Here is a 13,357-nt window from a genome sequence, read left to right on the forward strand (position 1 = left end):
TTTGTTTCTCATGTTAATTGCAACTGTTGATTGAAATGCAGATACAACTATGTGCATTACAAATAGAAAAATTCCCACTAAAAAGACTTAGAAATAAAATCAGCACCATCCAAATCAGTTAGAGGATGAGATTTACTAATCCAAAAGAAATCAGGAAATAACAGGGGGAAAAGAATCAGAAAAGAAAAAGTATAATATATGCAAAACCATAATAAAATGTTAGGAATAAACTCAAGTCTCTCCTTCAACACAATAAATTTAAACATGTTAAACTGATAAAGAGTAAAGGGACAAAGTAAGTAATTAAATTGTTAATCCTATTAGGGGACTGTAAGTAAAGAAAAAGTATGGAAGAGTCTTGTAAGTTAATGCATGCAAGAAAGCAGTTTTTCTTAATGACAAAACCATAAAACCAAGCAGGCTTGCTAATAAAGCCATGCAACAGAAACATGAGACATGCTCCCCAGAAAATAAAACAGTGGTGACATGAGACCGACATCCTTCCCAGTGAGCTCAGTAAGTTAGTGATAACAAGGATATGTTCCTTTGCACATGCTAAATACAAAAATGTAAGAAAAAGCTTACATTATACTAAAACTTGAAATAGTTTACCATTTTTAGTGTATGTTACTGCCTTTTTGCTCATTTCCACTGTGCCATGACAGTACTGGCTGGACCATTTGCATGCAAAGTCACTTCAATCATATCTGACTCTTTGTGACACTATGGACTATAGCTTGCAAGGCTCTTCTGTCCGAGGGATTCTCCAGGCAAGAATACTAGCGTGGGTTGCCATTTCCTCCTCCAGAAGCTTGATCAGGTAGGGACAAGAAAATACCTCTGCCCAACCTGGAAGAAGAGTTGATGATGGAAGCTTCAAGTCTACTCAAGAATGAGGAAAAAAGGTGATCTTTTCCCTTCCCCATTTTTCCTTTGATCATAAAACTGCAGCTCACTAAGTTCTCAGGCACAGCATCCTCTTCCCCAACCACCCACTTGTAAGCCTCACAAGCATCCTAGTCTAATAAATCATTTCTTATCTATCATTTTGCCTCTCACTGAATTCTTTCTGTGCTGAGACATAAAGAACCAAGATCCTCAGAGTCCCTGAAACATCACCTTTCTCTTAACAAATAGAGATAGATGATATGCATGAATTTTAAAAATTTTAAAAATCCGTTTCTTGTTTTTATTTTTTTTTTATTTTTTTTTTTTAATAAATTTATTTATTTTAGTTGGGAATACAACTAAAAAGATTTTAAAAATAATTTTTAAAAATGATTGAAAATAATAAGAAAAAGATAAACCAGGCAGAGGGTCAGAGCAGAGATGAAGAAAGACTCTACACGATGTGAAAGAAATGACCCTTCAGAGGAGACATAGATAAGGAACCTCTAATACCTAATCCAATGGCATAGTACTCAGAGAAACTGTGCTGAATTGTCAGTTTAAATAGATAAATCCATAAAGTGATCTGTTCTATCAGAATTTACTGTTTAGAGAAGGGATAAGTGAACCTAAAGGAGCTCTAACAATTGGCATGCTTATACATGTAGACATGTGTAGAACTCTGCTCTCACACAGAGAAAACTAGCCACATGCTAGTTCAAAAGGACACTTCGGGGATATCTAAGTATGAAATCCTACAGACCACATCTCCAACCACTTCCAAAATGAGAAAGAAGTGGAAAAAGACAGACAAGTAAAAAAGAGGGAGGAAGGGACAGTTGTGTAAGACCTCAGTGTCCACCCAGCTCTCTGTGCCACATACTCCCCAGGCTCCTGCATTTGGACAGGGCCATGTGATCACTTCCCATCCAAGAACTATGACAGGTCATATCTGATGCTACTTCCAGACTAAGGCAGAAACCCAAGTGGCCCTCCTCTGAGACAGCCACTGCATGCTGAGAGATCTGTGGGATGCAGGAAGCTGTCTGCCAGCTGTTCATGAAGCTGCTGTTTTTTTTCTCTCAGAAGTTAGTTTCCATGCCATGTTGACTCACACAAACCAAGATCTTTCCATTAATCCTTTCATAGTAATATGCCTCAGATATATGAGCTTAGTTCCCTCAGGAGAGAGAAGGACAGAATAACACTGGGGTTGAGAGAAGGAATAGAGAATGTTACATTCATCTATAATATTTTATTTCTTAAAAACAAAACAAACAAGAAAACCTGAGGCAAAGAGAATAAATTTTACTCATTTTGGGTGGTAAGCATACAGATATTTGTTTTATTATCCTCTGTGATTCCCTTGATGTAATTTTTTTTAGTTTAAATTTTAAGTAACTTAAAATTTAAAGAAGAAAAATATCAAAATGTCGTATTTTTAGAAAACAGAGGAATCTAAATTTTCAATGATAGGGACCATTTTGCTCAGTCCAAAAGAGGTTCTGGATCTTGAAACCTGGAAGCCATCCAGATGGTAGGGTGCATTGGCTCTGAGCATGCAGGCTTTGAGGAAGTACAGTTGAAGCTTTGCTGATGAAACCCTCCAGGCTACTGCTGCAGGTTCGGATACACGGGGTCTTCTATAGACTCTATTTCCACTAATAAAGGGATTCACACACAAACTGATCTGGCACCTCAGAAGCCCAGGACCCTGCTGCTTTACCCTGCCTGAGAGGTGCTTCTGCCCCTGGCCCTCTGTAGGACCACAGTCATTGATAGCACCCACTGAGCAGGACCAATACATTCAACAACATCCAGATGATTTCACCATCTCAGGACTTCATGAACAAATAAAAACAACCAGGATTAACTCAGAATTACCAAGCCCAGACCATGGGAGAACAATAGCTTGGTAACTGGAGCATCAACCCAGCAGACACTGTGATTTCAAGCAATATGTGGTAACACAGAGTCCCAGTCACCCTAAGGTCCTGTGAGAGAGGTGTAGCCCTCAAGGTCACAAGAACAAGAGAGAATACTCTTGTCTAGGATCCAGACATAAGAAGTGTTCACATATACCCAGCACACCTGTGACCCCAGGTGCTGTGACAGGACCTCAGCTTCCTTTTCCCACTTTTACACTGTCATGCCAGGGATTGACAATTCTGTCCTAAGTTGAATATTAGTGATGTCAGAAGACACAGCAGGAGCAGGGCACAACAGCCTTGTAAAAGGCCTGTAATATAGACCCTTGATTTCTGCTTGGGTCAAGATCACACAGAGAATTCAAAATCCTCTCCAGGCCACAGCATCAGAAGATACCCTGAAAGTGAAAGTGTCAGTCGCTTAGTCATGTCCGACTCATTGCAATCCCATGGACTGCAGCCCACCAGGCTCCTCTGTCCATGGGATTCTCCAGGCAAGAATACTGGAGTGGGTTGCCATTTCCTTCTCCAAGAAGCCACCCTGACCAGTTAAAATAGATTCTGCCTTTGTAGGAAAAAGATTAACACCTTCTACCAACCTATGTCTTTAATGTTTTCAATTGTCTTTAAAGTTTTCCAACTGTCTTTAATGTCTTCCAGTTTTCTTCCAATGTTCAGGTTGGGGCAAGCTGAGTGTGAAGGGAAGGAGGTTTTTATAAGGCAGGGGCAGCATTGGAGTGAGTGACCAACCTGCTCTTCTTTGAACTGGTATAACTGGTTATGGTCTAGGTACAGATTAGAATACTCCACAAGATGGCAGAGAAGAAGAACATGCACTCATTTTCTCCTGCGAGAACTCCAAAATTACAACTCACTGCTGAACAACCATTGACAGGAGAGTGTTGGATTCCATCAAAAAAGATACCCCATGTCCAGGGGCAAAGGAGAAGCCCCAGCAAGACAGTAGGAGGGGCGAAATCACATTTAGAATCAAACTCCATACCCGCCAGAGACACCTGGACAAACAAAACGTGCGCACCAGGAGACTCCACAGAGACTGAGACAGACCTGCTTTTGAGTGTTTGAGTGTCACCTGCGGAGGTATGGGTCAGCAGTGGCCTGCCCCAGGGGTAGGGGCTCTGGGTGCAGCAGACGTGGGTGTAGCATAAGTCCTCTTGGAGGAGGTCGCCGTTAACCCCACCATAGAGCCACCAAAACTTACACAGGACTGGGAAAACAGACTCTTGGAGGGAAAACCTTGTGTACAACAGGACCCAAGAGAAAGGAGCAGTAACCCTACAAGAGACTGACCCAGACTTGCCTCCAGCAGAGGTGTGGGTCGGTGGTGGCCTGCTGCAGGGTCGAGGGCACTGAGTGAGACAGTGCATGTATGGGACCTTTTGAAGGAGGTCACCAGTATCTTCATTACCTCCACCATAGTTCGGTCTCAGGTCAAACAACAAGGAGGGACCACAACTCCGCCCATCAACAGAAAATTGGATTAAAGATTTACTGAGAATGGCCCCACCCATTAGAACAAGACCCAGTTTCCCCCACAGTTAGTCTCTCCCATCGGGAAGCTTCAATAAGCCTCTTATCCTTATCCCTCAGAGGGCAGACAGAATGAAAACCACAATCACAGAAAACTAATCAAACTGATTACATGGACCACAGCCTTGTCTAACTCAGTGAAACTACGAGCCATGCCATGAAGGGCCACTCAAGATGGATGAGTCATGGTGGAGAGTTCTGACAAAATTTGGTCTGACAAAACTGGAGAAGGCAATGGCAAACCACTTCAGTATTCTTGCCTTGAAAACCCCATGAACAGTAAGAAAAGGTGAAAAGATATGACACTGAAAGAACTCTCCAGGTCAGTAGGTGCCCAATATGCTACTGGAGAAGAGTGGAGAAATAACTCTAGAAAGAGTGAAGAGATGGAGCCAAAGCAAAAACAACACCCAATTGTGGATGCAACTGGTGATGAAACTCCAATACTGTAAAGAACAATACTGCATAAGAACCTGGAATGTTAGATCCATGAATCAAGGAAAATTGGAAGTGGTCAAACAGGAGATGACAAGAGGGAACATCGACATTTTAGGAATCAGTGAACTAAAATGGACTGGAATGGGTCAATTTAACTCATATGACCATTATATCTACTACTGTGGGCAAGAACCCCTTAGAAGAAATGGACTAGCCTTCATAGCCAACAAAAGAGTCCGACATGCAGTATTTGGGAGCAATCCCAAAAACAACAGAATGATCTCTGTTTGTTTCCAAGGCAAACCATTCACTATCATAGTAATCCAAGTCTATGCCCCAACTTGTAATGCTGAAGAAGTTGAACAGTTCTATAAAGACCTACAAGAAATTCTACAACTAACACCCAAAAAAGATGTCTTTTCATCATAGGGGACTGGAATGCTAAAGTAGGAAGTCACGAGATACCTGAAGTCACAGGCAAATTTGGCCTTGGGGTTCAAAATGAAATAGGGAAAAGGCTAACAGTTTTGTCAAGAGGATGCACTGGTAACAGGAAACACCCTCTTCCAAAAACACAAGAGAAGACTCTACACATGGGCATCACCAGATGATCAATACCAAAATCAGATTGATTATGTTCTTTGTATCCAAAGATGGACAAGCTGTATTTAGTCAGCAAAAATAAGACTGGGAGCTAACTGAGGCTCAGATCAGGAACTCCTTATTGCCAAATTCAGACGTAAATTGAAGAAAAGAGGGAAAACCAATAGACCATTCAAGTATGACCTAAATCAAATCCCTTACATTTATGAAGTGGAAGTGATAAATAGATTCAAGGGATTAGATCTTATAGACAGAGTGTCTGAAGAACTATGGATGGAAGTTCATGACATTATACAGGAGGCAGTAATCAAGATGATCCCAAAGGAAAAGATATGCAAAAAGGCCAAATGGTTGTTTGAGGAGGCCTTACAAATAGCTGAGAAAAGAAGAGAAGGGAAAAGCAAAGGAGAAAAGGAAAGATATATCCATTTTAATGCAGAGTTCCAAAGAATATCGAGGAAAGATAAAGCCTTCCTCAGGGATCAATGCAAAGAAAAAGAGGAAAACAATAGAATGGGAAAGACTAGAGATCTCTTCAACAAAATTAGGGAACATTTCATGCAAAGATGGGCACAATAAAGGACAGAAATGGCATGGACCTGACAGAAACAGAAGATATTAAGAAGAGGTGGCAAGACTACACAGAAGAACCATACAAAAAAGACCCAGATAACCACGATGGTGTGATCACTCACCTAGAGCCAGACATCCTGGAATGTGAAGTCAAGTGGGTCTTAGGAAGCATCACTACAAACAAAGCTAGTGGGGGTGATGAAATTCCAGTTGAACTAGTTCAAATCCTAAAAGATGATGTTGTGAAAGTGCTGCACTCAAAATGCCAGCAAATTTGGAAAACTCGGCAATGGCCACAGAACTGGAAAAGGTCAGTGTTCATTCTAATCCCAAAGAAAGGCAAAGCCAAAGAATGCTCAAACTATGACACAACTGCACTGATTTCACATGCTAGCAAAGTAATGCTCAAAATTCTCCAAGCCAGTCTTCAACAGTGCATGAACCGTGAACTTCTAGATGTTCAAGCTGGATTTAGAAAAGGCGAGGAACCAGAGACCAAATTGCCAACATCTGTTGGATCTTAGAAAGCAAGAGAGTTCCAGAAAAAAACAACTACTTCTGCTTGAGTGACTAAACCAAAGCCTTTGACTGTGTAGATCACAACAAACTGAAAATTCTTAAAGAGATGGGAATAACAGACCACCTGACCTGCCTCCTGAGAAACCTGTATGCAGGTCAGGAAGCAACAGTTAGAACTGGACCTGGAACAACAGACTGGTTCCAAATCAGGAAATTAGAACGTCAAGGCTGTATATTGTCACCCTGCTCATTTAACTCATATGCAGACTACATCATGCGAACTGCCTGGCTGGCTGAAGTACAAGCTGGAATCAAGATTTCAGGGAGAAACCAATAATCTCAGATACGCAGATGACACCACCATTATGGCAGAAGGTAAAGAAGAACTAAAGAGCCTCTTGATGAAGGTGAAAGAGGAGAGTGAAAAAGCTGGCTTAAAACTCAACATTCAGAAAACTAACATCATGGCATTTGGTCCCATCACTTCATGGAAAATAGTGAGAGTTTTTATTTTGTTGTGCTCCAAGATCACTGTAGATGGTGACTGCAGCCATGAAATTAAAAGACACTTGCTCCTTGGAAGAAATGCTATGACCGACCTAGACAGCATATTAAAAAGCAGAGACATTACTTTGCCAACAAAGTCCATCTAGTCAAAGCTATGGTTTTTCCAGTAGTCATGTATGGATGTGAGTTGGACTATAAAGAAAGTTGAGTGCCGAAGAATTGATGCTTTTGAACTGTGGTGTTGGAGAAGACTCTTGAGAGTCTCTTGGACTGCAAGGAGATCCAACCAGTCCATCCTAAAGGAAATCAGTCCTGAATATTCATTGTAGAGGCTGGCACTGAAGCTGAAACTCCAATACTTTGGCCGCCTGATGGAAAGAACTGACTCATTGGAAAAGATCCTGATGTTGGGAAAAATTGAAGGTGGGAGGAGAAGGGGATGACAGAGGATGAGATGGTTGGATAGCATCACCGACTTGATGGACATGAGTTTGAGCAAGCTCCAGGAGTTGGTGATGAACAGGGAAACCTGGTGTGCTGCAGTCCATGGGGTCTCAAAGTGTCAAACATGACTGAGCGACTGAACTGAATTTTCTTTAAAGAAACAAAAAAGAAAGACTATCTTTTCCATGAGAGGTGGCAACTGCCAGTCAGACTGACCCTAAAACAACCAGCCATCCTGGAGTTCACTACACACAGCAGCTATAAGGCCTTAGCTCCAAGCTGCTGTTTGGGATTTATCACATCTGTCCCCTAAATCTGTGAGCACAGCAAAGGGACAGGGCTTACTTTCTGCTTCCTCTGAAAAGAAGGATGAGCCCAGGTTGTGTGCGTGTAAAATCTTGGCCTTCATCACATGAAAGATACCGTGACTCACCATGGTAGCAGTGAATGGGATGTTGTCAATCAGGGAGGATGTGATGCCTGAGACCCAGACCACCAGAATGATGGCAGCTGTAAGGCGCTGATCTTCTGGGACCATCTGAAAGCAGCAGATAAGAGTAGGGCTGTTTACCATTGTGCACAGATCACACACAAACACACACACACACACAGAGCATCTGATGGTAGGACATGGGCAACTCTGAAGGGACAACAGGGCTCCTGGTCCTTCCTCTTCCACACAGGAGACCAAAGGAGACTCTGGTGTACAAACAGCACCATCTGGGCTTTTCCAACTCCTACCAGGAGCCTGGGACAGAGTCTATGAGTAATTCAGAGCAGTAACTATAAACCATGCTGAAGCCAACCAACCCTTGGGTCAGTGTGGGGTGAGGGGAGTGTGGAAAGCAGAATGCCCCTGTTCTTGATGTCCTGATGGGACACCAGATGACACACTAGCCACACTGACATCACTTTCTGGCAAAAACCTTGGGTTAAACCTCTGTGCATCATTTACTGAGACTACTGTCTCAATTGCTCTCCTTCCTAGAAAGGTTTCAGCTAAAGGCTAATAGAAAAATTGCAAGCACCTGTAATTATATATTCCTTGAAAAAAGTCTCTTTTCATCTCTAGCCTACATAGGATAAAACAGGTTCCCTGTTATACTCTTTGCATAATGAATGAGATCTATTCTAACTGATAATTTTTTTCTTTTTTTTCAAAAAAATCAAAGGAATGGTGGCTGGAACACATTATATTGCAATATTTAATGTACCTTTATTAGCAAAGCAGTCTGTTCTCCGACATATTCTATTAAGTGGAGATGTGCCAATGCCTAGAAGAAATAGATGTATAATGAGAAACAGTTTAAAACTGAGAATATATGCAAATGTTTAAAAACATATCTTTAAAGTGAAAGCAAGTGAACATGGACTCTCATTGCTTATAAAAGATCAAACACACAGTCTAAATAATTTACTATCATATGGATACTGAAGATTCTTCAAGATGAGAGCAGAGTAGCACTGGCAGGAACTTTTGCCAGTTTGCATTAATACAAACATTAATTTGTATTAATGTCCATGTTAAATTTAAGTTTGGATAGAAGGCCATTTCTTTTTAAGATCACCATGGGGAAGACCTTCAAGATGGCAGAATAGTAAGACATGGATATCACCTTGCTCCCCACAAATACATCAAAAATATATCTGCATGTAGAACACCTCTTACAGAACACCAACTGATAGCTGGCAGAAGACCTCGGACTTTCAACAAGGACAGCTAATCTCCACAAAACAGGTAGGCAAAAGAAATAAGAAAAGAGACAAAGGAATCCAGATCGGACCTGTGCCAATGGGAGGGAGCTATGCAGGAGGAAAATTTCTGCACACTTGGAAACCATCATGGGCAGGCACATAGGAGAGCTTCGGAGCCTCAGATATGAGCACAGCAACGGGTGTGCAGAGGGAAAAGGAAGAGAATTCCGCACAGAGGTCAGTGCTGACCAGTTCCCACTAGTTTGAGATGTTGTTTGCATGCACACAGGGCAGATGGGGGCTTGGTGCTGGGGCTCAGGCTTCAGAGGTCAGATCCCAGGGAGAGAACTGGGATTGCCTGCCACGAAGATAGTCTGAGGGGGCTAGTACTACACAGCTGAGGGAGTCAAGGAAAAAGCCTGGGCCTGCCACAAAGGCAAGAGATCATTGGTCTCAGGGACCCTCAAACTTCACGAGGTCCAGATGGCAGGACCATACCTCCACAAGTGCCAGAGACAAGTGCCAGAGGCAGTACAAACCACAACTGTTATCTCTGACCCGAGAGGTGGGTGTTTCAGCCACTGCCATTGCCGCCAAGCTGTGAGCAAGCACAGGTCACTGCCCACACCTTCCAGGTAGCTTGTGCAGCTTGGCACTGCCAAGGGACCTGTGACCTGGAGCCAGCTCCCCTGGGAGAATGCAGTTTGCCTCAGGCTGTAGCAACTTCCTACAGGCCTCTGCCACCACAGGCACTACCAATACTTCCCAATTGTGTCTACCGTTTCTCTCCCTCTCCCTGGCCTGAGTGAGCAAGTGAGCCGTAATCAGCCTCAGCCGCTGCTTTTGCCCCCTTTTGTCTGGACAGGGAACAGACAATGGAGGGCGGCCTACAAACAGTGACTGGGACAAACACAAAGCTGAGCACCAGGAGCTGTGTGACCAAACAAGATGGAGGGAATTCGCTCAGGCAGTGACAAGAGTAGTGGAGTAAATCTTTGCAATTGTCTTGGTAAACCCTGCATCTGTGGAATATCTCAATAGACAATGAGTGTTCCCACATTTGAAGCTGTGGAATTCAGGGGCAACTGTGGACTTTGGAAGCAAGTACAAGGTAGAATAAGGCCAAGCAGAATCTGAGCTGGCCCCACAGTGCCCACAGCAGGTCTAGAGACCTTCCTAGAAATATTAGAGGATGTCCTGAGAAGGTAGATTGGCTGGAGCTCACTATGGGGGCAAGGAAACTGACATCTGAGGCCACAGGAAAATAGTCTTCTTACTACCACTCTTTCTCTCTCTATGTATATATGTAATTTTCTTCATTTTTGTTTTTTATTGTTGATTTTTAAATTATTATTCTTTTAATTTTACTTTTTATTTACTTTTTCTTTTCTTGAACATTATTTTTAAATAAATTTATTTTATTTTTTCCCTATCTCTACTGTACTTTTTCATTATATTGCATTTTTTCCACGTTTTTATTTTTTCCTTTGTTTTACTTTGTTTTAAATCTTATTTTTAACTATATTTTGTATTTCTCTATTTTTACTTTACCTCTTGCTGTATTGTATTTTCCTTTTGTTTTCTTCTCTGTTTTGTTTTTACATTTTTTTTCTTTTGTTTTATTTGTGTATATGTTTTATGCTTTATTTGCCTCTTTTAAGTTCATTTCCACATTTGATTTAATCTTAGTGTTGTGTTTTTGCTAATTTATCTTTCAGTGTTTGTTTACATTTATGGGTTTCTTTATTGGTTCAATTGCTCTTTTCTTTTTTGTTTCCATTTTTTCCCTCTTCTTTTTATGAGTTTGAGTGTGCATTTCTTTGTGTGTTTTTGTTTAGTTTTGCTTTTAGTATATTTCTTGGGGTTCTGTATACCTGTTATTTTCTTGTTTGATTGATTTTTTTTCTTTTTCTTTGTCTTCTGTGCCAAGTAGTTCGTGGAGACTTGGTGCTCCAGCAATGGGTTGGACCTGAACTTTTGAGGTGAAAGACCCGAGTCCAGGATGTTGGACCACAAGAGAACTCCTGACCCCATGGAATATTAACTAGAGAAATTTTTCCAAAGGCCTCATCCCAACACTAAGACCTGGCTACACCCAACAGCCAGAAAGTTTCAATGCTGGACACCTCATGCCAAACAACTAGAAAAAAGGAACACAACCCCACCCATTAGCAAACAGCATAGCCTGAAAGTATACTAAGCTCACAGACACCCCCACCCTTACAGAAAAAAAAAAAAAAAAAACACCACTGGATGCACCTCTGCCCATCAGAGGGACCAGATCCAGTTTCACCAATCAGAACATAGGCACCAGTTTCACCCACCAGGATGTCTATTCAAGGCACTGATCCAACCCCACCCACTGAGGGAAGACTCCACAAGTAAGAGAAACCACAATCCTACATCCTGTGGAAAGGAGACCCCAAATACAGTAAGTTAAACAAAATGAGAAGGCAGAGAACTTGCAGCAGATGAAGGAGCAAATTAAAAATCCACAAGACCAAACAAATGAAGAGGAAATAGGCAGTCTACCTGAAAAACAATTCAGAGTAATGATAGTAAAAGTGATCCAAAATCTCAAAATGGAGGCACAGATAAATAGAATGGATGCATGGATTGAAAAGATACAGGAAATGTTTAACAAGGATCTAGAAATAATGACCAGTCAGCAATGAACAACACAATAACTGAAATAAAAAATACACTAGAGAAAACCAACAGCAGGATAACTGAGGCAGAAGAATAGATACGTGAGCTGGAAGATAGAATGGTAGAAATAACTGAAGCAGAGTAGAATAAAAAAGAAAAAGAAAGGATGAGAAGAAATGACAACAGTCTCAGAAAGCACTGAAACAACTTTAAGTGCACCAACATTTGAATTACACGAGTCCCAGAGAAAGAAGAGAAAAATAAAGGGCATAAGAAAATATTTGAGGAGACGATAGCCAAAAACTTCTCTAACATGGGAAAGGAAATAGCCACCCAAGTCCAATAATCCAAAAAGAGTCCCATACAGGCAAACTCAAAGAGAAAACACACCAAGATACATATTAAGCACAAACAAAAATGAAGCACAAACACACAAAAATATCAAAAGCAGCAAGGGAAAAGCAACAAATAACATACAAAGGAATCCCCATAAGATTAATAGCTGATCTTTCAGTGAAAATTTGTAGGCCAGACGGAAGTGACAGGATATACTTAAAGTGATGAAAGGAAAAAAAATTACAACCAAGATTACACTACAAAGCAAGGATCTTGTTCAGATTCAATGGAGAAATCAAAAGCTGTACACATTAGCAAAAGTTAAGAGAATTCAGCACCACCAAACCAGCTTTACAACAATTGCTAAAGGAACTTCTTTAGGCAGAGAACACAAGAGAAGAAAAAGACTTACAAAAACAAACCCAAAACAATAAAGTAAATGGTAATAAGATTGGACATATAATAGTTATCTTAAATGTAAATGGATTAAATGTTCCAACAAAAAGACGTAGACGGGCTGAACAGATACAAAAATCAAGACCTAGATGTATGCTGTCTACAAGAAATTAACTTCAACACAGGGACACATACAGACTAAAAGTGAGCTTGGAAAAAGATATTCCGTGCAAATTGGAATAAAAAGACAATTGGAATACCATAACTCACATCAGGTAAAATAAACTTTAAAATAAAGATTATTACAAGAGATAAAGAAGAACGCTACATAATGATCAAGGCATCAATCCAAGAAGAAGATAGAGCAATTATAAATATATGTGCACCCAACATAGGAGCACCTCAATACATAAGGCAAATGCTAACAGTTATGAAAAGGGAAATCGACAGTACCACAGTAATAGTAGGGGACTTTAACACTCCACTCACATCAATGGTCAGATCATCCAGAGGGAAAATTAATAAGGAAATGCATTCCTTAAATGACCCATTAGACCAGATCAACCTGTTGATATTTTCAGGACATTCCATCAAAAGAAGCAGAATATACTTTTTTCTCAAGTGCACATGGAAGATTCCCCAGGATAGATCACATCTTGGGTCACAAATCAAGTCTTCATAAATGTAAGAAAATTGAAATCTTATCAAGCGTTTTTTTCTCTGACCACAACACATGAAGGCTACTCAATACACTCCTAGCTAACCAAGAGGTCACTGAAGAAATAAAACAGAAAATAAAACAATATCTAGAAACAAATGACAAGGAAAAC

The 13,357-nt window shown here is 40.9% G+C and overlaps 1 protein-coding gene across 4 annotated transcripts in view; it reads right to left on the reverse strand.

Annotated features, from left to right (window-relative positions):
* The window catches only part of OCA2 (OCA2 melanosomal transmembrane protein), a 302,523-nt gene that overhangs the window by 23,776 nt on the left and 265,390 nt on the right, over window positions 1–13,357 (reverse strand). For all 4 annotated transcript variants that reach the window (XR_014080337.1, XM_081583080.1, XM_081583078.1 and 1 more), the window contains 2 exons: window positions 8,666–8,725; window positions 7,885–7,989 (listed from right to left, as the gene is read on the reverse strand). Coding sequence is in view for 3 of the 4 variants with exons in the window: in XM_081583080.1 (XP_081439206.1) it covers window positions 7,885–7,989; window positions 8,666–8,725 (165 nt within the window). In the remaining variant the exon portion in view is untranslated. The remainder of the gene's footprint in view (window positions 1–7,884; window positions 7,990–8,665; window positions 8,726–13,357) is intronic.

The sequence above is a fragment of the Giraffa tippelskirchi genome, chromosome 3, assembly GCF_054371585.1.
Source record: "Giraffa tippelskirchi isolate mGirTip1 chromosome 3, T2T-mGirTip1v1.2.pri, whole genome shotgun sequence".
Taxonomy (NCBI): domain Eukaryota; kingdom Metazoa; phylum Chordata; class Mammalia; order Artiodactyla; family Giraffidae; genus Giraffa; species Giraffa tippelskirchi.